At 39.6% G+C, this 25,552-nt stretch overlaps 2 protein-coding genes across 2 annotated transcripts; both read right to left on the minus strand.

Annotated features, from left to right (window-relative positions):
* Window positions 1-247: 247 nt before the first annotated feature.
* uts1 (urotensin 1) lies at window positions 248-793 on the minus strand. The gene has a single exon (XM_008289672.1). The coding sequence runs from the start codon at window positions 791-793 to the stop codon at window positions 347-349; it is 447 nt and encodes a 148-aa protein (XP_008287894.1). The 3' UTR covers window positions 248-346.
* A 4,179-nt stretch (window positions 794-4,972) lies between these two features.
* On the minus strand, window positions 4,973-24,942 carry mpv17 (mitochondrial inner membrane protein MPV17). The gene is made up of 8 exons (XM_008289673.1): window positions 24,839-24,942; window positions 23,992-24,073; window positions 19,308-19,423; window positions 17,606-17,698; window positions 13,918-14,013; window positions 6,151-6,183; window positions 6,006-6,058; window positions 4,973-5,688 (listed from the first exon to the last, which is right to left on the minus strand). Exons 2-8 carry the CDS (start codon window positions 24,062-24,064, stop codon window positions 5,619-5,621), a joined length of 534 nt encoding a protein of 177 aa, XP_008287895.1. The 5' UTR covers window positions 24,065-24,073; window positions 24,839-24,942; the 3' UTR covers window positions 4,973-5,618.
* Between the last annotated feature and the right edge of the window lie 610 nt (window positions 24,943-25,552).

Genomic DNA, 25,552 nt, shown 5'->3' on the forward strand with positions numbered 1-25,552 from the left:
AGCGACAGTTTCCCTTTTGCCGCGAGTCCACCGAAAGTCCAGTGTTGAGGGGATTGTGTGTCTGAAGGGTGAGGAGTGGGTGAGGTCAGTGGACTGGTGTGAGGGGTCTGAGAAGTCCTTTTCCATGATTTTCAACAACGTCTTTAAATAACACTAAAAAAAAAAACACACATTTTACTGGCGGTTGCTGTGATGCGTAAAATGGCACCATCTGTGCGTAAAATGATGTGGAGAGGAAGGCAGGCGCACGAACAAAAACTCATGTCAGAGGTCTGGAATACTGATACAGCGGTTTGGGCTGTTTGATCGAGGCAAAAAAGAAAAGAAAGAAAAATGAGAAGAGATTTTACTTTCCCACCTCGTCCAGCACTTTGCGGTTGAGCTGCGCCTGCTCTCTCTGGCTCTCCATCTTGGCCATCTGGATCATATTCCTCAGCAGGTGGAAGGTCAGGTCGATGGACAGCGGCGGCTCTTCGCTGCGCTTCAGCAGCTGCGCCGCGGTCCTCACCGCCTCATCGTCGCTTTCTTCTTCTTCTTCAGGCGGGAGCAGCTGGAGGTGGTCCGGGCTCCTCCTCTGGAGGAACCTCAGGATGTTGTCGCTCAGCAGATCTGAGGCGCTGCTGTCACCGGCGGCCGCCGCTCTGAGGAGCACCTCGTCCATTTGCTGCGTCTGCTGGAGGCGGCCGCTGCCATCCAGCCAGCCGGGGAAGGTGCGCGGTCGGCCGGCGGCAGGGCGGAGGTGTGATGAGAGGAGGACCGAGGAGAGGAGCAGGAGCAGGGGGGCTGGCTTCATGTCCTGCAACCAGAGGAATTAAGAAGATAAAATGATGTACAGACGGTTCACACAAATGCGTTTAGTAGTTTTTGGTGCCCAAAGTTGCACTTTACACTTTCAGACTTCATGAAGCCTAAATCTTGATCTGTTCAAGCAGCAAACTTGAATTTGGTCAGTAATTCTGACAACTTTAATAGTTTAAATTAGTCCATAATTAGAAAAGCAATAGCTTTAACATTTAAATTAACCTCAAATCCAGTAAAATCTTTCTTGCAAGACAATAAGATACCAAATGCAAATTAAGGAAACTCTTACATCTTCAAGAAAATTAAACTTTGCTAAAAGACAAAAAGGGGCAAAAAAAGAAAGAAAGAAGAAAATATAATTTCTATTACGTGCATTTAATTTGCCATAACACAGTTCAGTCAAAAGGCCACGATCAGATGACTATCTGAGTTCTATCTGTCATGTCTCCAGACACCGAAACTTTACACTGAAAAGAAAAAAAAAGAAAAAAGTATCAGAGTCGCAGCACTTACTTTATTGTCTCCAGATGCTGCAGCTGGACTTTGTGGTCGGCCGGTGAGCTGTCAGGTCGGTACCAGTCTGAAACGTCCCTGTGAGCGGCGACTGGAGAGGACCGGAGGGTTTTATACATCCAGTCTGCTCCTTTGACGTCAATGCGAGCACAGATACCGGTTTGGAAACTGGACAACTATCGAGACGCGAGGCAGTGCAGTCCCGAGGGACAGCTGGGGGAAGCTGTGATGGACAGAATAAACAGGTTTATTTCTTTTCCATCCTAGTTGGCTCATGAGGTGGGATGAGGTTCTCTCCCAGGGGTGCAGGAAGACAGAGGGGCTCTTGGAGGTGTCACTGTGGGGGTTTCTGGGCTGCTAAGATGAGGGATTGGCCACTGCCCAAATTTTTTCTCACATTATGAAACTCCTAGATTATTTTTGTGTGTAAATGACGTGTGTGGGTCTGTGTTTGCCTCAAATTCCCTCTTCAACTGGATAAAATATCGAAATTAAGTCAGTTAAACCGAGCTGAATATCCTCTTGTATTCTGAATGAGGAGCTCCTTGGACTAAATGTGATCAATCTAGAGCCTGTGACGGGAAATATTGGATCATCATAACCCTGCACTGCATTGAAATCAGGCAATGACTTTGACAAGCTGAAATCAAAGTGGAAAATTAGGAGGTAAAGGTGTCTTTGCAGGAACCAGAGCGCTGAAGTGATGCAACAAGAGGCAAAACACAATAAATCAGAGTCTAAATTCACATCCACCTGACTTTAAGGAATCTAATGTTTCTGACTAGGTTGTGCTACAGAGTAAGGCTGCCATGTGTTACCTCTGAACTATGAGTATAAAACACATTTTAAAGACAAAACATAAGCTGTGAACAGAAAAAAAAAATCCCTTTAAAACAGAATGAATGAAAGTGGGAGCTCTCCATGGTGCTGAAGCTGCCTGCAACTAGTGGTACACATTATTTACATCTTATAGGCTGACGAAACCAAAAGACTACAAGTGTTTACATGCAGTTTAACCCCCAAACATTTCACACTGGTACAGTAACCCACATGTTAAAGTTGGACTTGCTGGTAATTTTTGAATTTTGAAGTTATGCTCTTTACTCTGTATGCAGGGAGACAAATCCAGTAGGATCAAACACAGGGTTACAGTACATGTTGTGTGCATTCTCTGATTTTGTAATTAAAGGCACACTTTTCCCCACCAAGAACTCAAAAGCCCCTGAAATGTCCTTAAGGCCTGAAGAACATAAGAATCCACTAATATTGAAAAATGTTATTACAAATCCTTGATTGTCCCCACATCATTTTTATACTATGATACCTGGGGTCTGACTTGACTACAACGAAGTTTTCTGCTTATTGGTTTATTTTCTCTCACTGGTTTGAAGTGAGCAGCAAAGTAGTTTAGGTTTGTCGCAATACCAGATTTTCACTGCATGTTTATCATGGCGAAAAGCATTTACGATAGTATTATTTATCACTATTAGGTTTGAGTAGAGCATCTTGCTTTCATGCGTGATCTTATCTGGCATTATTTTTGCACAGCAGCAGCAGCAGCAGCAAAATATATAAAAGATCAGCTTATTGTTCTTGTTTTGAAGCCTCAAGTTTAGTATTTGGCCGTCGTCTTGGTCTTTGAAACCAGATGTACTAAGTGAGCGGTATATCTAACACTACTCATGGGGATATGATAGCCCCCTGTCAATCACAAGAAAACAAACCTTATTTTATGATCTCTTTTTCTTTATATGGGAGCATAAGATACAAAATGAAAACCATGACATATTAAGAAATTCCTCAATCTAGTAATTGAGACCATAAATTATTCAGGATAATGTTGTAAATGTTGTTGTTTTCTCACAGATTTCTATACAATCAGGATTCTTTTTGCAACCAGAGGAGTCGCCCCCTGCTGGCTGTTTGAAATAATGCAGGTTTAAGACACTTGTTCATTGGCTTCAGTTTTTAGACCTTCATCTTTTATACACAATCTATGAGCCAGTTACTACATTATCTTTCTCTTTTTTTGTTTTAAAGTGGACCACAGCCAGCATTACATTACAACACTTCCACCTACTATGTTGGAGTGTCAAGCAGAGTCACTGGCTGTGTGCTATTTATAATTTTATCATATGTGTATTATTAACATGATATCAGTATGTCATTGTTTAAATATCATTAATCATACAAAGCAGTAGATTGCAAAACGTGTCATTTAAACAACTGTAATTTTGGTTTAATTTAATCTGATCCCTTGATGTTGATTCTTGTAATGATACATATTCCAGCTTTCTCTCAATTAGACATAAATATTTCAAATGATCAATATATTAAATGTTTTAATTGGCTTTAAATGAGTGGAGCATCACTGCACTTTTAAGCAATGTATTTAAATCAGATGGAAAATGAAGAATTTAAAATAGAATTCTTGTCAGGAAGCTTTAAATGCAGCATTTACTTTGCTATCGCAGGCATTTTCAAGGCTAAACACTTCATATCTACAGTGTGTCTTTTTCTGTCTTCAACCTGCTTGACATCATCAGCGCAGTTTAATATGGCGTTACTACATTTAGATGATTATTTGAACCGAGCTATCAGCTCCAGCACCTCGTCTACAGGTCAGACTGCTAACAAGGCTCTGCACTGCTTCCTCAGATGACTACCTTGGCTTCACGTTAAAACACAGCCCGTCTAGGTGCTGAATCAAAAAATGAATTCCAGGTTTCTGGGGAGAGGCTCATTATCCCTCGGGGGGAAGAACGCTACTTGGCGGATTTTCAGTGGATTCGTCAGATGTTCTCCGCTTGCTTTTCCCTGATACAGTCCAAGCGTGTGTGCCGTTAATTTGGTTGGCAGCCCGGCTCAGCAGCCTCCACATCTCCCTCCAAACAAACCCCATCCCTCCACAACTAAAGTTAGCGAGGTCAAACAAACCATTGACATCAACTCATGTGAAACTTTATTGGCTTGTACACCAGAGATGCCCTTTTTGTTATCAAAGACGCGCACATTGTGAGTATAAAGGTTCTGTGTGTACTGAGGAAGAACAGAAAAATCTACACTTGAACAGCCTCGACCTATTCTGGTAATTAGAGGTGAATCTTCAGCAGCGAGTTTGACAGAGAAATAAAATCAATGACACGGATATAGGAACACTTTGTTAAACATGATTGTTCTCTTTCTCACAGACTGATGTCACTGTCTGTCACCAACTGTGATGCTGGTTAGTTTAGCTTACAACAAACTCTGGAAAGAGGGCTGAACACTGGCCTGTATCAGGTTTGTTTAATCCATACAAAAACTAAAATGTAAAAGCGACAAGACTGTGTGGAATCTGTTAGAACTTATTGCACCCTGTCAAGAACCAACCTTAGGTTTTTGTATGAACTGAACAAACAAGCAAGAATGTGTATGTAAGTGTTATCTTTGGACAGAGGCAGGGTAACAGTTTCCTTCCAGTTTAACATGAAAGACATGAGAACAAATCGATCGCATCAGCTGAATCTCGAAAAACTATCAGGTTTCATTGTCATACCATTAGCAGGAGAGAGGAAGACGTTCTTTACTAAAACATGTTGTTTTTTTACTGTCATGTGTTTGGATTTCACCCACAGGAGTCTCAACAAACTAAATAAATTGCAACCTTGAACAAATAAAAATAAATGGTATAATATAGGTAAAGACTGTAAGTTTCATGACCAAGACAATTTTCACAGTACCATTACAAAAAGCCTTTCCTGAGGATTGTCAAATGCAGAAAACTAACTAAAGTCAAAGTATTTCGGTGATTCAGGTGAGGAGAAAGTAAAGAAAACAAACATTTCAGTTAAAATCAGACTAAAGCAGTGAATGAGGAGAATTTTTCTTCATTATAAGACAGAACATGATAACCTCTGACCTCCTCCACAATCATTTCAATACGGTAAACATGTAATCGAAGTTTCATTTGCAACCAGTAGGTGTTAATGTATCTCTGTGTGTGTGTGTGTGTGTGTGTGTGTGTGTGTGTGTGTGTGTGTGTCAGCACCACTGCCAAATCCCATTTCCATAAATAACAAACTTTCACAGACATTTCTGCAAATGCAAGTTTGACTTTCAAGTGTGAATTTGTCATTCAGAGCAGACAAGCGCTTTCTCCCGACCTTTACGTGTGACTCAGTCACAGCTTTACACATTGGAAATACCACAAGACTAAGTGGCCTCAAGTAAGTTAGGTCCATGTCACACACACAAGCACTACAAATGAGTGTAAATTCTTCATCATCAGCAACAACAGCACAGTCCGGACTTGTGATCATCCTTCACATCTTATTGGCCTTCCAGGTCAGGTAGGAGTTCCAAGCAACAGCAACGACCTGGACGACGGCCAGCCTGCAAGGAGGAGGAAATGTGACGTGTTTAATCTGATCACCGGGGCGTCTGAGAGTTTCGTCGACGGGGAGGTTTTAAAGACAATAATAACAGCAGCTCTCAGGACAAATAAAGAGATTTTCACACATGAAACATGAATCACAAAAAAAATGTACAATGTTGTTGTTCCAAATATGAACACACACAGAACAAACATAAACCAACAAAAACTGAACTGATTTTTACTCTAAGATTTCAGATTAAAACACATAAAATACACAAACTTCACAAGATTAGATCCAACCATGAGTATATTAATAAAGCCGTAAAAGTCTCACCTGTGGTGGAGGGGAATGAAGTAGAAGTTGGCAATTTGGACTGGAGGCCAAAGCTGAAACAAACAGGCAACACTTAGATGCACTATTTACAAAAAATGATAAAATATACTACATATAAAATAATGTACTTGCAGGGAAAACTTACATAGTAATTAGAGATCAGTGCATCTGTGTAGTCCTGTGAACAAAGAGAGAAACGTAGTTGTATTAGCATCATAATGAATTATGTCACTTTTAATCTTCACAAAACAACTTCAGGCTAACAGGAGCTGATAAGTAGCTGAGTTAGTACAAAGTATTTTAGCACTAAAACGAGCTCCTGAGTTTGTTAAAAGCACCTTTTAATACAAGATAATTTGCTAAGAATTCAATCAGTTCAACATCAAAACAATCTCAGCTGACTGTTTGCACGACTCCCTCTGACTCCGGAAACGAATGCAGTTTGAAGCACAGATTACAAGTTTGGGTAAATAATTCAGTAATGTTTGTTGTCAAGCTCCTGTTTATGGATGAATATTTTATTTCACATTCACTGTCAGACCGGCACCTGTCACTGAGTAAATTCATCCATGAAACATGAGGTCAGTTCTCTGAGCTCCTCCGTTGCTGGCAGCAGCTTTATGGAAGACATCTTGAGAGAAAACATGTATTATAACTGTGAATGATAAGATAATATACCTGGTAAATAAGTCTTTTTCAATCACACATGATAGACCTTTGCTGTCTCCAGTTGTTGACTAAGGTGTGTTGGTAGTTGCTGCTAGTTGAGTGTGTGTTGATGTTTAATATCCGTACAGGAGCTTCAGGCCTCCTGCTCAGGTATAAACCTCTGCCCTGTTGAAACTGCCAGCGGGGGGCGAAGTGAGGGATGGTGATGTGCTGAAACTCCAGTTGGAGGGGAGTTTTAATCCAAAACAATCGAGGTTAAAGGGACTGTGAAAGCCAAGAATCTCAGTAGCTGGCCAAGTAACCCGCATGTATCCACATCTTTGTAAGACTCCTATAGATAGTTGAAGCACTGAGAAAAGTTTACTCTTTAAATGTAGAGTCAGCAATACTAATAGAATACAGGGAAACAAACAGACTGATCCACGGGGTTAAAGGAGATGGAGAAAAGAGGGCAGTAAATATGGCACATACCTACTACTGAGCTCAATATCAACAACTGTTCTCCAGAATCACAGCCTCTACCTTTAAAATAACACTCCATATCAAAGATGGATTCATATAAGCTCAGGAAATGCAAATCAAGTGAAGCTAGCTCTGTACTTATTGAGTTCATCCTCCAACATAGCTAGAAAAAATGTATAATTCGTTAAATTTATTCAAGAAATTAAAGTGAAGCTTGAAGCCAACAACTTGCTGGAGCATCACTGATTGTACTGGAGATTGTTTGGTGTTGCTCAGTGTGTTGGTGTTGCCAGGGTGTGGGTCTGATGGTTGCTAGGATGATGTGGTTGTTAAGCTGTTTTCCAAGTGGTTGCTAGGGTGTTCCATGTGGTGGCACTCACTGGTCACTAGGTCCGGTTACACACTGTGTCACTGCAAGTCCCAAACCAGTCAACGTCCTCGTGCTTAAACCTTTCTCTGTCTTTGTCCACACGAATGCAGATGTCTTGCTTCACGAATACATCCCTCTATGTTTGGGTAGAGGCCCACACGTGCCTTCTAAAGTGAAGATTTTGAAAGATTGGTTTGTGTATCCATGTGGGAATGTGCCACGGAGTTTGAGAAACAACGATGATACACCACAATTCAACCACGCCAAGTCTTGTGTAATGTGCATGTGCCTAAAACAACACGACAACCAGAGCAGATACACACTGCTTTCTTTACGTTTTGTATTGATGATGTGGCTGAGGAGGTTTGTTAGAGTGATTGCAGCCATTTTTGTGTTCTCCTGTGTTTGGAGATATTTTGTTAAACAATTCATGAGGACAGAGGAGGAAAATATTAGTTTTCGTGTGGACAAGGCCTGAAATAACTCCCTATTTACTCAGCAGTGTTTCCTGTCTGCCACTTTATTTAAGTGTATAAAACTGGTATATGATCTATACAGTGCCCTCAAAAAAACAGCAAACAAACTAAAAACAACTTTCCATAGCATTAACCACTGTATTCTATAGATAAAAACATTGCAGCTCATTCCAAAAAAACCTCCACTGGGTGTCTGATATGAAGCTAAGATATAAAAGGTGAAAGAATAAATGTACTGGTTCTGAAATATCAAGACCACACCTTGTACGTGGTGCTGAAACATTACAGACTAAATGAACTAACAGACAAGTACCTGCCTGTGTTACACTGATGGTGGTTGTGCTCCATAGCTGTGAATTGCCACATGAGGTACAAACATTCATGCTCCCCTCAGGATGAACTCTAATAGGTTTGGTGATTAGTTTCTCACCTAGCTCCACCTTTAGACCCAAACTTGTTCAAATTGTTTGGTTTCTGACTGAAGTAACGGCAAGGTTAATGATTATGCACTAAACTAAGGTGGTGTTAATGTTAGGATGTAGCTCACAGGACTATTGTTCCTCCCTGAGCTGCGAGCATGTCTGCAGAACTTTAGTTTTCGCTTAGTGTCGATTCACATCATCAGAAAGTTCATACTTATGTAGAGCATTAACATGTTTCAAATGTATGTGAATGGGAAAGAATCTAAATGTTAACGGGACAAACACACTGAGAACACGCATGAAAATAATTCAAAATATGTCTTGAAATAAGTGGAAATGTGGGTCGTATAAAGTCAAACTGAAATGATGAAACTAAGGGTTGTAGACGCAGACTTTACAGCCCCACATGAAAACAGTAAACATGAAAGGTGTGTGTTGTTCATTCACAAACTCTCTCTCTCTCTCACACACACACACAATACTGCCACACAAATTCCCTGTCATCAACTTAAAGGTCACCTCAACGTGTCCCAGCATATAAAAACAACAAGCCAATGTTCCAGTTACAATTTCTTTTCTGCCTTTTTTTCCAGGGTGAACCCGTTTTCTAATTACGGCTAAACAAGCTACTTTGACCACCTGAGGTGAAACTACGTCAAAATCTTTCCCCCTCGCACAAGGCGAGACATTTCCTACCTTTTCCAGAGGTTTCTAAGCTGCTTGTTTGCAGTTTATGCAGATACAGTGCAAAATATTAGTAAAGTTTAGCGGTTTAGGGATTTATGCTGGTTAAATTGAATAAAAGCAACATTTTATTTAATAGTTTAATACGAACTATTTTGATTTAACTTTCTTTGCCCAAAATTGAGTTCCCATTCAACACTAAATTAATATTTTCATTGGGCTGTAGGTGAGTAAGTAAAATAATAAAAAATATAATCAACTTGAATAAATGTTAATTTTGATTATTCTCAAAGAATGCAAAGCAGAAAAATAAGAAGAAGCCGCTTTCATCTGATAAAAGCTCAAACAAATTCCAAATTACATATCGTTTTAATTAATTTTCTTATCTAACAGTAAGATGACTCATCTCCCTGAATCGTTTTTTCCCCAGGTCTTTGTGGTAAAAAGTGGTAGTGAGGAAGTTAAGTTTCATGTTGTCTCTGCTCTCCAGAGCTTTCATAGCAGTTAGTCGTGTTTAATTACTATTTCTCTGTTACTTTACTTACAGAAAGTCCTCCTGCTTTTCCTGTGCTTTCTTTCTTTTTTCACCCACGCTATCTGGAGTGATTCTACTGTCAGTCTCTCCACCACTTTGGTACAGAAATTCTGCGTTGTGCAAAAAGTTTTAGGTACTGAAGGTGTTTAGATTCTTATCCATCACGTCATATTGTTGTCTGACTGGTTCTGCAGCAGGACAACAACACACAGCCAGAGTCATAAAGAACTATCTTCAGCAACAAGAACAAGAAGGACTTCTGCAACAGATGGTCTGACGCCCACAGAGCTCTGATGTCAACATTGTGGAGTCAGTCAGTGATCACATGAAGAGACAGAAGACACTGAGACACACTGAATCTACTGAAAAACAAGATAAGTATCTAGAAGAACTCTGCAAAGCTGTGTGAAGATTCTGTGAGGTTTTAAAGGCAAAGAGTGCTCACACCAAACATTTCCTTTCCACGGCACTTTGTATCAAACCTGCAAACTTCAGAGTCTTGAAAAGGGTGACCATAACTCATATTGGATAGGGGGATCTGGGTACAGGATCCTGCCTCATAGGTACTGTAATTTTAAAACACTAGTAAAGCCTTGTTGAGCACCTTGAGCTTGGAATGCATTGAAAAACCTGCATCTTGTGTGATGAACGTCATGTTTAACTAACTTTAATAATTCATTTTCATTCATTTTTGTTTAGATTTATTTACTAGTTTGATGAGATTTCTTATTCTTATCTTGCAACCTCGACTCATTGCAGGATGAGATAACTAGGATAAGACCCCCGAATCATAACTGTGACACATTAAATTCTACAATCTCCTTTTATCCAGATTACTTCCTTTTCTCCCGACTACAAAGCTGTGTATCAAAGCAATGAGTAAATACATGTAGAAGTTTTATGCAGCCGGCTGAGTCTCTTCAGGCAGCCTGTTCTCATCATATACCATTACAGGGCCATTTGAAGTTACATAACTTTGAATAACTGCAGCTGCTGAGTAAAGTGCAGTCAGTGCAGGTTCACTTCGCAGCCTGTAACATCTATACATCTATACATCTGGAGTCAAAAGCTTACTTTAACTTTAACAGGACAGAAACACTGAAAAGGAAAATTTGGTTACAAAAAAGAAAAAAAGAAAAAAAAGAAATGCAGAAACATCGATTGCAAGGCTCATCATGATTTGGGATTCTCAGTTAGATGAACATGATCGACTGTGATGCTGAAATTTAAAAACGCACCTCTCATAGAAAACTATTGGAAAGCTCTCTATGAAGACAAACCCACTTGGTTAAACTGCAGTGTCTATTAACAAGCAGATGGTTAACGAGTGAGGAGTTTTGGGTACAATCTGATTCACATTTTTCATTTTGTGAAGTATTCTGCTGCACATTTGTACATTAGCAGGAATATAACACGGCATGTAGGCAGAGCTCTGTTTATTTAATTGTGAGAGCGCAATAGAAGTATTTTGTCTCTAAAATCAGTGACTAATTGTAATAAATAAGCTCTCTCAAAACTGAAACATTCATAAAAATCGCTGTGATTATCATTTGGGCCGTATGGAAATATTTTGGCTACAGAAAAGATGATGATGATGATGAAAAACAGGTTTTCTGTCAGCAGTACAATCACCACATGAGGTCACACAATGATTTTGCTTTGTATGCACAGCTATAAACTATTTCACATGCTTTTGCCATATGAGACAGGTTTCAACCGACAGTAGAAAGTTTTTTAAAGTGTACAAAATCGCCTCAGTTATTCTAAAAATGACTCATTCTTTCCAAATAGATTACTCAAGTCATTTGGTGAAGTCTTTTTTAAGCATCATGCAGCCTAATAACACCGTAAACAAGCAACTGTTGTGTGCACACCAGCATCTTTGAACACACTTGATTTCATCAGTTTAGCAGTACAGCTGTATGTGCGCACACACAAAACTTATTATATTTAATCTGAGCAATAGAACTGGGATACAGCGCAAGAGTGAGCCGGCTCGGTGGCAGGTAAAGTCAAAACAGGTAAACAAGAAAGTCTCGACTGGAACTCTGAGCTGATTTAACAATCAGTCGGCTGTCTGGTCGGGGCCTCCATTAATTTTCATCTCACATTTCCTCACTGCCGGGCCTCGTTGTAATGAGCACATTTGTCATTTATTTTCTGTCCTTTCTGACATTTACCAGGTTGGCCTTTCAGGTCCACGCCTCTCCTTTTGTAAATAATTGATGGTGATCAGCGGAACGTTGGGTAAGCAAGGCGCTGACGGACGTTTGAGCAGCTGGCACAAGATGACAGTTAGCTCTGACCTGGCATACAAACACACACACACACACACACACACACGTATATATGAAGGTATGAGTCACTCCAGCTATTTCCACAGTCCCTCCCTCTCTCTCGTTTCTTCCTCCATCACAGGAAATAGTTTCTATTAATAATGGGAGGTGAGTGTTGGAGGTCAGAAACTGCACCTACGAAGAAAACCAAACTTCCTCTCTGTGTTCCGTCATTTACCTGAGCGATGTGTAGAAAAAACACTGTTCTCCAGCCAATTTGTGTCAAGTCCTGAATCTAGTTTTACTGCTTGAAGGTTACGCTCTTGTCAAAAATGTCGTCTTTTATGAATACTGCAGCTGAAAAACAAAAGGAGTGAATGAAAAAGACTGTGGCTTCTGCTGCTACTGCACAAAATGAAGCCTTTTTCCATCTACATTTTAAATATATGTTTTATTTTTCATTTTGTTAGGTTTAAAATAAATTATTTTCATGTACGGTGACTTACTTTTTCTGTGTCTTACTGTATAAATCCTCCCTTTCTCTCGCTATACACCAGTACAGTCTGAGTTGTACCTTTAATGTAACATTCATAAATAAAAAATGAGCTGAGGGCAGATCAGGTCAAACACTGAACTTTTACCTCCAGTGAAGGTAATGTGGATACACAGAAAGATTTCCAGGATGAACTAAACAACTTCACCTGCATCACTATCGTACCGATGGAGCCCTCAGGAGAGCTTAAAAATGAAAGTGGAGTTGAAAGACTCTTCTGATGACAGTTGCTCAGTAGCACACAGACTGAAACAACTCCTCACACCACATTGAGTTTTAGCATCTTTCTTCAGTCAAGTCAGTCGAGAGTTCACTTAGTGGAAACTTCTGTCGACTGCCACACATACAAACACAATAAAGTAATCTATTGCTTGTCTTGGCCTGATGCTGAATTGACGGATGGGGGGGTGATAATTGTCCCCATGAGAAAATCTCCTTTAGATTCTGCAAAGCTAAACCTGTCAGCACATGTGGGCAGACAACACTTGCAAACAGAAGACATGACTGAGTGACATGCTTAAAATTCTCACTAATACAGGTCCACTTGACTAAATGTGCCCCGCTGAGCTCTGTATCGTCTGTCTGATGGCAACTGTTCACACTCAGAATACAGAGTATGTGGTAGATCCAAGAGGATTCTCCAAGTAGTATATGCTGTTTGAAAAGAGACTGAAGATTTTAATGACTTCTCTACAACTTTTGAACCAAATGCATTAACTTTGATTTAGATGACACAGAAATGTTTCCAAACTTTGCAGTGAGTCCATACCTGGTTCCAACCTCTGAGACAGCTTCATAAGAACACAACCCATACTGACATCCATCCATCCATCATCTATACACCACTTAATCCTCACTAGGGTCATGGAGGGCTGGAGCCTATCCCAGCTGACTCAGGGTGAAGGCAGGGGACACCCTGGACAGGTCACCAGTCTATCACAGGGCTACACTTAGAGACAGACAACCAAGCACACTCACATTCACACCTACAGACAATTTAGAATCACCAATTAACCTCAACATGTTTTTGGACCTTGTGGGAGAAGCTGGAGAACCTGCAGAGAACCCACGCTGCACAGGGAGAACATGCAAACTCCACGCAGAAAGATCCTGGGTGTCCTCACCGGGATGCAAACCGGCGACCTTGCTGTGAACCGAGCCACCTTGCAGCCCCCATACTGACATGATATCTGTAAAAGGATTCACTCTCTGGAGAAATTGAGGTCAACATGAATATTCCAGATTAAACTGAGGTGAACAGTGATTGAAACTTTAAGGAGCATGCACTGGTAGAAATTCAGTACCTACTGTGTTTAACTAAGAGTGTCTGATCTGATCACTGCTGTACAGAAATCACACCAACCAACCTCCTGGCTGTGAGGACCAACAGCTAAAAGCTGTGACACAAAGGGACCAATAATGCTGTGATACACCACGATGTGCTCCTGGAATAAAGCTCCCTCACCCTCTTGAGCTTGGCGATGTTCTGGTCCACCGTCAGTCCGTTCAGAGCACCAGAGATGCAGAGGAAAGCTCCCAGGAAGCACGGAGCGAAACACACCTGGAACGACACAAACAAGAGGAGAAAGGAAGAGCTGATGATAAAACCATCACTGGAAGAGAGGGAAGAAGAAATCAAAAGATGAAAAAGAAGGAAAACCAACTAGGTTTGTCACTGAACTGCAGTGTCTCACAGCGATTATTTATTTAATGCTACTGATGCAATTAATCAGTGTGTTTTGACAAAAAAAATTGAATCAGTAAGAATTAAGGGACAGTGTCCCTGGCACTAGTTTAAAGAGGCTGTAAGAATCACTGTCTAAATCACTAAAGCTTCAACTGGCTGAGTGCAAAAGATGTGTGAACTCTCAAGATGATAAACTGAATGAAGGTGTTTGTTTATTAAAAGCACATGTACAAGAAAAATAAGGACACGCTCATGAAAAGTATAAAAAGCATTTAAAGTCAGTTTTAGTTGAAAATGTACCCCTTTATGTGTGCAGCCAATGACTTTTGATTGTATGACAGGAATCAGTTTTTTCTACTTAAAAAAACATTGCCCTATTTCAGTGCATCTTTAGTTTCTAAAGGTTTCAATAAAAGCTGATTGGAAACTTCTATTATTCATTGTTTCATGTCCAGAGTCGTCCCACTTATTTTCTGATCATTATATTTGGCTTGTTTTGCATTTTCGGGGCTCTGTTGGTTCTGTTTGAGGTCTATTACTTCTTCTGATTCTATTGCTAGCCACATTGTGGAAACTAACCAACAAAGAAGAAGAATTGAGAATAAAGAATGCAGATGTACTTAATGACGCTCCAAGTCATTTCGAAATCCTTTCCTCACTTTGGTAAACCACTAAAGAACCCCTGATCTCTGCTCAGTTGTTCACATGGGCAAACACAGCGAAGAGGAGCTGCTCCTAACATGAAACTTACATGAACAGTTTGCTGACTTCCTCCCGCTATTCAGGTCTGACGCATGAAGACGCTGCAGCTGCATCACCTTAAATCTTTCAAGTCGCCATATGGCACTTTGTCTGTTGTGCATACTGAGGCTGAGGGAGCAGCGTAGAGTCACTGCGACCACATAACTATTCAAGCGTAGGAGTGGATCCTTTGCTCCGGTAAATATTTCAGTAGAAGGAGAGATGAAAGCTCTGAAGTCTTGTTCTGTTGTGCTTTTAGTTTAACCTGCATCTGTCCTGACACGGTTACAACTAGAAAACCTCTCGGAGAGCGCAGACCTCCGTCAAGCAGCTCATTTCCACCATATTGTGATTTCCAGCCACTGTTCATGTCCTGTATTCATTTTATCTACACTATTAGATTCATGGAGCATCAAAACATACCTTTAGCATTTGAATTAACATTGATATCATTAACAACAAGCTGACAGTGATGAATGATCGTTCTCGCAAATGTTTTATACACTTATTTTTGCAGTTACTTACTGGCTTTAAGCTGTTAGCTAGTTGGCAAATTAAAATGTACATAATTTATGATGAAAAAGTTTAAAGACAATCAGAGATGGTCGAGCAAAAGGGCCCTGATGATTTGAGATGGAATGACGCATGTATGTTCCTAATCAATTAAAATGATCCAAATTTAAGCTAAAACTAAGACAGCAGTAATAACAAAGTGTGAAGTGAAAAAGCTCGTATATGTTGTGTGCTGCAGATTAGCTGCTAAGTGGACGTAGCAGAGGTTAAGAAATACTCATGAGCCACATGATCTGCCAAGTTAGAGCGACACAATGATGGGTGGACTTTGTTAAGGAGTAAAAACTATGAGCCACGTAGTCTGTCATTAGTGAGACAGAAAAATCAGTGGACTTCGATAGAGAGTTAAAGATCATGAGCCACCATCTGTAGAGGCACAACAATAAGCGGACATTGTTAGGGAAGTAGTCTTCCAAGTCAGCAAGAACGAGACCGAGAAAATCTAGACTTTTGATGACGACTGTTGGTGAGCTGGCTGTGTGTGTAGAAGAGCCACTAGTGTTCAGATGTGTGTTGTTGTGTAGTTTGTCAGGAACAAGCTATATAAGAGTTGAAATCAGGTTGAGGAACCTGAGGCCTTGTTCTGCTAATCTGAAGGTGAGAAAGCCAATCCAGCTTTAGTAGAATACAGGAGATGCATCTGGTTTTAAAAGGGAGTTTAGAAATGTTTATCTGGCACCACATTTTGAGGATACCAAGTTGCTGCAGTTGCCGCAACATCCCAGTGACAGGACGGTCTGAACAGGCATTGTGGTTTAAGTAGTAAAGTTAATCTTCTGTGTTCATGTCACAAATTTAAGCTGAAGTTAAAACAGCACTAACAACAAAGTGTGATGTGAAAAAGCTCTTATATGTTGCGTGCTGCATGTAAAAGTCATGTTGGGGACAGTGTGGATGAGGGTGTGTTGACTGTGCTCATTGCTCGTTGGCTTCTATCTGTATTGTGTTTGTTAAAAAACATGGCCCAGGCTAACACTAGTAGGCAGAGGTACAAAGAAAGCAGTATAAGAAAACGAGAGCAGGTGAAACTGACATGGAAGGCTAGATTTAATGATGTAGAACCAATTGAACTATGAGCTGTTTTTTCCTCGTGAGGAGGAACAAGTGTATTCTTTGGTAAAAAGGAGAAACACTCTTCGTGCCCACTGGAGAACAGACCAAAGGTTAAGAAAATCTTATGAGCCACCCAGATTGTATTCTACTTGCCTTATTTGAATGTTATTTATGTTGCCTCATCTCTATAAAGAAAATGTGAATTGTTTCTCAAATATGAGCATTTGCTGCTTCTTCTCTGTTTCTATCACTTTTAATGAAACATAACTGTACAGTTTTCCTCTGCCAATCATTCCTGCACTTCAAATGCAGTCCTCTTCCACTTTACGTTATCAGTCAAAGACAATATACAGTAATGTGTGCGTTTAAATAGTTATTGTATATATTTTGAGATGTAGTGTGGTCTAATATTTGTGTTATTTCTGTCTGTGTTACACTGTTTTCTTATCAGCACCGTTCACTGAGTCCTCATCTTAATTGGTTTGTGATTAATGTGTAAACTGGAAGTTATTATGTTGCAATTTTCAACTGGGCTCAATTAAGGAGAGTCATGGTGGTGTTGGTCAGACATACAAATTACCCAGAACATGACACCTTGTGATGGGTGTTTTATTTATTATTATTTTCTGATATTCTGTAGATAATAATAACAAACATTGTTTAGTCTAGACAATAATGGGCATATTACTCACTAATGAAAAAAACTGGTCATCTGTAATTTCATTATGTTCTATGCTGATATCAAAGTACAAAAGATGCAACAGATACATTTCACACTAAAGATTCGGGCTCTGGTTGGCAGCTCTCCCTCACAGCTCAGCAGCTCAGTACAAAAATGAACAAACTTTATATTCTCTTGACAGTTTCCTCTTGTCAGTCTGATACAAGAAAACTGTATCTGAGCAGTAGGGACTCATTCACCCTGTTAGCCAAAACTAATGAGCTGAGTCCGAGTGGAAGACAGATCCTCATACACAGAGTACGATCATATCATTGAGCTTGTCTCTACTTTGTCTCTTAGAAGAACTTCAGTTGAGTTTGTCTGTCTTTAACCAGCAACACCAGAAGAAGAGAGGACCAACAGGTGTACGTGTCTCACCTGGTCAACCAGCATCTTCTTCATAGCAGCACTTTTTGTTCCTCCAACCACCAGCCTGTCCAAAACTTTGTACCAGCTGCCGATGACTGGACCCTTTGTAGTAAAAGAAGGAAAAATTAGAATCATTGCATTAGTTCTGAAACTCATTCTTTTATAAATAGACACTAACTACACTGTGATTAGAAAAACGTTGTTGCTGATGCTGCACAAAATGTTAAATGAGGAATGTAGGGAATGCATGAAAAAGCACACACCAACTTTGTCTCTGTTAGTATTTACTACACTGTGGTGTACGCACAAATCAAATCGAACTGCACCACTTTACTTGTCCAACTCGGCTAGTTGCTGATGAAGAATGATGTTTAAAAAAAGTCCCAGCCTGCAAACTGATGGGATTTGTTCTTTAGGTTCGTTCTATATGGAAACCTCAGAAGTCTAAATCCATGTTTGGAGCATCATCAGCACAATGGTACTGACTGTTTATTTTGCTCATGATATGCCTTCTAGCATGTATAGAAGGAATAAAAAAAAAAAAAAAAAACAGCATATGGACATTTGATATTCATGGGAGGGCGTCTTTAAACATTACTATCTGCATGCTGGTTGCACACAAAGTGAATTAAACTAACAAATGGATTTATTATTTATGTGAGGGAGCTTGATACATGATGTATGACTTATGAAACCGTCGTGAATGAAGTTAAATATAGCCGCCAGTAAACATGTTGTTTCAGCATAACATTGAAAGCTCACTGGTGGAGCGTAAGACGATTACGGAAACATAAATAAACTTTGCTTCCGTCACTGTGATGCAAAGACATGTGCTACTTGGAAAATGAATTGTGCAGCTGTCACAGGACTTGCCTGGTGAATACAGGAATTCACAAGCGTACAAAGGCATGAATGCACACTGTCATGTGGAAAAGAGTACATATGCACAGGGGAACATCCATCTATTATCTATACACCGCTTTATCCTGTGTAGGGCCACAGGGGGCTGGAGTCTATTCCAGCCAACTGAGGGGACACCCTGGACAGGTCACCAGTCTATCACAGGGCTACACTTAGAGACAGACAACCAAGCACACTCACATTCACACCTACGGACAATTTAGAATCACCAATTAACCTCAACATGTTTTTGGACTGTGGGAGGAAGAAGGAGAACCTGTAGAGAACCCACGCTGCACGGGGAGAACATGCAAACCCCACACAGAAAGATCCAGGGTCGAGATTTGAACCCAGGACCTTAAACCACCATTTAAACTGTTCACATAGATTTACAAACCTGATTTAAGAAGCTGCTGATGTAAACTGTTTCCAAGAATATATTCATTTTGCTTTACATTCATGTACTCGTGTTAAACAAATAATCAGACACAAGAAGAAGAAGAAGTGTCTGTTTCAATGAAAAATCTGCATCTTGAGCATCCGGCTGATCCTGTGTCTGATATCTGCTTTTATCTGTGTTCTAATTAAAACTGACCACGACTAGAGGCTTGTTTTAGGTGGTTAAAATAATCAAAAGTCAATAATAAAAGGTGATATATGCATTTATCTCATCTTCTTCTTGTTTCCTGAATATTTTACGTGTTTGTGTGTTTGTTGTTTATGGAAAAATAAAGTCAAATTATCACACAGCTTGCCACAGTCCTACTCGTTTTTAAATACACTTTTAAACACAAGCCAGGAGGACACTCACCACGAAAAAGAACCCAATGCTCATCATCTTAGCCGTCCGTTGCACGTTGTGATGAGCCAACCCCCTCCTCTCAATCAGCTGCTGGGAGAGGACATCACCGACTCCCACTAGAGATCCTGGAAGACAAACAGAGTCCACAGTGTGTCTCCGTCCACTGAGCATGCTGGTACATGGACACGTTTGTTGCCGAGTGTCTGATTCTACAGTGTTGAGGAAATTACTGACTGATGATATCTCTCACTTGAGGGAAGAACTGCAGATGTGATTGTAAAGAGTTGGATTTACTGTGAGAAAGCTCCTGATATCATTTATCTGGGTAATAAAGGCACAAGATTTAGCAACGGTTGATGTGACTAAGAGGTTCAGATGACAATCTTGAGCTGCAATGTCCCTGGTTTGAGTCTAGCTTTGAAACTTTGCGCTATCTCTTGCTATGGTTTGCAATAGAGGCATAAAAATACATAAAATACAGTTTCAGGCTTGGTGTCAGAATTTAACAAAAAAAAGAGGCATCATTGTGAGCACATTGTGACACACAGCCCTGATAAATGTTTTATTATTAACACATCCAGCAGAAACACAGAGTAACATTGGTCTTTAAGCCTGATTCAAATCAACAGATGATAAACCTTGCACACAGATGTAAACTAAACGATCTGCTGAGGGGATGAGCTTCAGCATGAACAGCGTAGAAAAAAAAGGGAAGAAACAGCAGAAACTCCAGTGCACAGAAGGAACATCTAGATCATCAGTTAAAAGCTGTCAATGATTACATGAATGAATGTTTTTTTGTAATTGCAAAATCTGTACTTTATATCACTTCATTTCAGTCGTATTCAAGTTTGAAAACACAAATTATAATATGGATACATTAGAGCAAATAAATATTCACAAGGCATGCAAGTAATAATTATTTTTATTGTCAATTAGTCTGACAATTATTTTTATGGATGGATGAATTAGCTGGTTGATTCATAAAATTTCAGAAAATGATGAAAAATGTCTATCAGTGTTTCCCAAAGCCCAAGAGAATGTCCTCAACACTCTTGTTTTAACCACAGTGCAAACACAATCCGTTTACTGTCACAGAAGAGGACGAATTCTCAAATCAAGTTCATGATCTCAAAGAGGCTAAAAAGCTCTGCAGAGCTGGTGATACTTCTCTGTGAAGTTTTCAAAACAAGAAACATATTTCCATTACATTTAGTCATTTGATTGATTTCTATATAAAATATCAATTGTTGAAACTTAAACTTCAATTTATCTCCTTTTGGATTCAGCCTGTGAGTACTAAAGCTCTCAATCTGCAAAAAGCTGCAGCCCACCAGCTCTGTATCCACACCACAGTAACAATATGCAACCTGGTGCAGCCCACGGACCACTGTAACACCGACAGCACAGTGTGATAACACAGACCCAGCTGAACGACAGGTAACCTTTCCCTAAAATCTCACGGGAGAGCCGATAAATCAAGTCAGGTTGGACAAACGGACTCACGGGTAGAACAGAAAATGTCAATTGTAAAGCTTCAGGGGAATAAACAGAAGCATTTCCTCTGTGATTTTGACTCACGCACCTTGACAGACAGTAAATCAGTAACAGCTCAGAAACACACATTTTGTTTGTGTGTGGAGGTTGAAGTGACTGTGTCGCTGACCTGGCAGGTCTCATGAGAGTGATGGACAAAGAAACAAAGAAAGAAATATGGGGTTGAGCCATTCAAAGAAATATCATATTAAAAAAAATACTGTCCAAATGTGCAAATCCCATCAAGTCACACCTCAAAATGTGTTGCTGTAGACACTGAGTAGCCCAATCCTTTCCTATAAGTGCAACTCACCTTTCTTTCCAATTTTAATGCTGACAATAATCATTTTTTGCAATAATTAACATTGGCCAGGAGGAGCTTTTACAGAACATTTTAATGTAACAACAAAACTGACTTTGGATCTTTCTTGGTATAATCTGTCATCAGTTCATCATATTATCCTATTACACGTCTCCACATAACTTTTTTTTTTACATTGGTTGCCGCTAACTTTTTCATTTAGGTGCACCAGCACATCATGCAGGTGCATCCAAAACTTTAATCATCACCATCTTTGTCACTTCCCATACACACTGGTTGTTTTTTGGCGTTTTGTCTCTGTCAGGACAGATCTCTTGTGCATGATGAGTTTTTGGAGACATGGTGCTTTATTAATGTTTCAAATTGGACAGGAAAGGCACTGTACCCAACATGCTTTCACTGCACTCTTTGCCATAAATGTGAAGTGTAATGTGCCTGCAGGTTGAGAATTTACTTGAGGATGTGGGTGTCGCGGTGTGACCGATGCATGTTCAGAAATTAATGTAGTTTATAGGGGGTGGTATGACCTTCAGTGAAGCTACAATGTACAGCAACAGGTCCCTTAACGGTAGTCACTAGCATGGCCTCTAGTCCCCACTCTGCTAGTGAACATGCAACTCAGACAATGTCTAGGCGTTCTAACGTCAGATTTACCAAATCAAATGATTTTATCTACCTGTATGTGTCGTCTTGAGACACACACAGACTTGTTAAACGTCAAGGTGCACCGATGCATAGACCTGTGTTAGACATTTGTGAGAAGTTTTGTTAATAAAGGTGTGTTCTTGAAATATGGCCAAAGATGTGTTGTGTGAGGACACAGTGACCTTTGACCACCAAATTCAAATCGGTTTAATATTGAGCCCAAGTGAACAGACAGAGGAAATTTGAAGAAGTTCTCACATGGGTTTTAAGAAATATCGTATTCACAAGAATAACAGATGGACAACCCAAAAACATAACGTCTACGGCCACAGCTGTCCCTGGCACGAAGGCAGAGAAGAGCTTTACTAGCTGCAGCAGCACAATGTCTGCATAGGTTTAACTCTGTCTATCAAAGTAGCTGAAGGTTTTATTCTAAACTATATTTATAAGGCTTTTCTGGACAAACGTCTCACAAGTCTTTGCAAGGCTTCACAGAATAAATCTTTCAATTATAATCTTAGGTCACCAGATGTATATCTGCTGCCTTTTACTTTGTTTTTACCTTTGTTTCAGCATTTTGACATTCCTAGTTTTATTAAGAAGCATGTTTTGGTAAATGCTTTCTTGCCTTGCCTAGTATGAAGCTTTATACATTGCTCCCAGTTCTTAGCATTGTTTGATATGTGAGCCTTGTTCTTGTAATGCTGGCAGGCTGGACAGATCACTATGTAAAAAAGATGCTGTTAATCTTCAAGAAACTCACATGGTTAAATAAAATAAAACTAAAAAATTATAGTTGCTATTATCAGTTGTATTTACTCTAAGCATAGGTCTAATTCAACAAACAGAGTGGACAATTTTTGTTGGAGAAAAACCCAAATTATCACAAAAAACCTTAGTCTGTTTTAAGCCACCAAACAAAATAGGAATTATTTAAAATGTTTTTTTTTTTTTACTGTTGCCCTATTGGTCATAAAACCACACCGTCTGGAAAGACTCTTTCAAGACTCTGAATGCAGACTGATTGTGGTTGTGTTTTAACATTTATTTTACTTGTGAAATTAAATTTAGTCTTACAGTCTGGAGGACGAGGGCTTTGAAACTGTATAAAGGCCACAAACTCAAAAACTGTAAGAATTGGATTTTCTGTTCAATCTTCTAAACAGGGCCCTCAAAAGAGTCGCTGCTCACGTACATCAGACATCTGCCTCCATCTAGTGGGGAATAAACTGGACTACCAACTGGAAACCTCAGGCTGTTTAAAGCTGCACTGCCACAGCTTTTGTACCACAAAAATATGAATCAGTTCTTCAGGTAATCAGACTCACAGGGAGTTTAATTATGATTATCATTTGTTGTCAGGTGTAGATGCACAACAGCTGTAACATGCCTTTGGCGATGATGAGGAATCTGAAAATGTTGTTCTACGTGTTACATGTACATTTATAAACAAAGGTTTACATTTTTAGAAAACAGTTACCTAATCACACGCTTAAATAAACTCTGCTGCTGCCATTCTTTTTGTTTGCGCAACAAATCAGCTGATATTTGTTTATCTGCTTATTTCATTTGTAACCCACCCATTAATGGTGGTTATTTTGAATTATCTCTGTCAGCATACATTTGGGTTGTACAAAACACATCCTACAAATAATGACTTTATTGACAAAAGTTCATGTTACCAAAGCTAAAAATAGGCATTTTATAATTCCTCATTCTGACTGACACTTTCTAAAGACTGAAAAAGACTGAAAAAGTTTGGCATTTACTCAATGAGGAGGAGAAAATCTTAGCAGGCCTGAAGGCAGCAAGAGTTTCATATTTTCAGAACAGCTTTTTAAAATAGTTGCTCTGCTTTTCCTCTGATTATGCTTTGTTTACTTGTTGCATGCTCCGTGCCTAATCTTGGCCACAGTTCAACAGCCTTTTTCTTTGTTGATTCTAAAACTGAGGCCCAATGTGAACTGGAGTAACAGTTACGAGAGATGACCAGGAGTTGAACTTTGAGGCCACGTCTACTTGGCTGACTTTATCCTGAATTAAAACAGTAGTTTATGTGTTATAAAAATAACTTGTCTGCACCTCCTCTGTAGTTTGAAGTATGACATTTGCCTGCTGCCTGCATTTGCTTCTTTAGTGCAGACTAGCAGCTGTTCGATATATGTAATGTGTCAGAGAGTTTATTCTTACCAGCGGTCACTATCTGCACCGTCCAGGGGTATTTGCTCATCAAGGCCTGGTAGGATCTCCACAGACCTGCCATTCTGCCTTCCTTGGATAGAAAAGAAAAATAAATCACAATGGGGTATTTCAAAAACGTGATTTTCCACTTCCCCACCCCGCCCACCGTCAGGCAACGTGACTCAAATCAAGCAACCTACTAATCAGCCCCATTACGTTGTCCATTACAGCATCTAGATTAGTTTAACTAGTGGGCTTCTTTCAGACTGAGCTGAAGGTTGACCTCAAGAATTCCATGTACGACTTGGAAATTTTAAAATTTAGCCCAGACACCGACAATAAGTTTAAAATCAATTCAAACTGCTAGCTAATACTCTCCACTGAATTACATTTAAAGGTCAACTAAATATGACAAAGTTTAGCATCTTATTAAACTGTGCTTCTCGGTGAATTCTGTCAATGCCGAACTAAATAGTTTGCTCAACTATTTCAGTTACAAACTCTAATTAGGTTTTAATTGATGCGTAGTTTTATAAATATCCAAAGAAACTTAAAAATGTCATATTTTTGACTCACATTTGGTGCACCGGTTGGTCTCGTGCTGGCTAAGCTAACCTAACTAGCAAACTCTGCGGTGCTTTCAGAGCCTCGTTACCGACGTGGTTAAATCACAGCACTAACCAACCAAACCTAACTTGACTAACTAGTGGCACGGTTTAATTACTTATAAGATGCAATAACGCAAGAGTTACAAGCAACGTGAGCTGGAAGTGTCGGTTTCATAATGTTTGTGTAACTTCCTGTTAAATAATCTAACTAACATACCTGAGCTGTATATTTATGAACATGAACTCACCTTTACTGCTCAACGTGTTGCATTCAATGTCCGTTAATTCACTGACCACTGCAGTCAATGTAAATAAAATGTGTACATTCCTGTGAATGAGCCCGGCTCCAGTTGGAGATGCCTTCAGGGCTCCGCATCAACTCCGACTTTTGAGTTCTCCAAATCTGAAAGCGTGTCGTCCCTCATCCAGAGACATTCAGTTACACAATTCCTGTTAAAATGTGCACTCCATGTAAAAGTATGTGAGCGGTATTTGATGGACTGTTTGTAGTGCACTGAGAGAGGCTTATACTGTTTTAAAACAGTGTCAAAACTTTCACATGATTCTTTTAACATATGACAATTTCAAAGTACCTGTATATGAGTTTAAAACACAAGCTGCCTTAGTTGGAGCCTTTTATACTTTCAATAGAGGAATTTGCTTGTTTGAACGCAGCTATCTTTTACACGGATCACTCCTTTTTAAATGAAAGCCTACTGTTGTTAATACATTAAACATCAGAGGGTAAAGACTAATATTCTGGGTAGTTTTTGAGAATAAAACTTAAACTGTGCCACATTAATCATAACAATTTAAAGTTGTTACATTAATATATTATCGCTTTGTCAGGTACGACTTTTTATTTTTATTTTTTTTAAGTTTGCATTGGAATTTGCACTCGACTTTTTGTTTTTTTCCCCCCAAATAGCATCAAAATAGAAAGTATTAGTTTTGCTGTACGT

This window comes from Stegastes partitus, unplaced genomic scaffold (genome assembly GCF_000690725.1).
Source record: "Stegastes partitus isolate 25-593 unplaced genomic scaffold, Stegastes_partitus-1.0.2 Scaffold631, whole genome shotgun sequence".
Taxonomy (NCBI): domain Eukaryota; kingdom Metazoa; phylum Chordata; class Actinopteri; family Pomacentridae; genus Stegastes; species Stegastes partitus.

Coding starts and splice junctions, on each gene's coding strand:
- uts1 (XM_008289672.1), bottom strand. CDS start 793: ATGAAGCCAGCCCCCCTGCTCCTGCTCCTCTCCTCGGTCCTCCTCTCA.
- mpv17 (XM_008289673.1), bottom strand. CDS start 24,064: ATGGCAGGTCTGTGGAGATCCTACCAGGCCTTGATGAGCAAATACCCC. Junction 6,184..13,917: donor ACATCGCCAAGCTCAAGAGG/GTGAGGGAGCTT, acceptor CTTTGTTCACAG/GACTACACAGATGCACTGAT. Junction 6,059..6,150: donor CACTGATCTCTAATTACTAT/GTAAGTTTTCCC, acceptor TGTTTGTTTCAG/CTTTGGCCTCCAGTCCAAAT.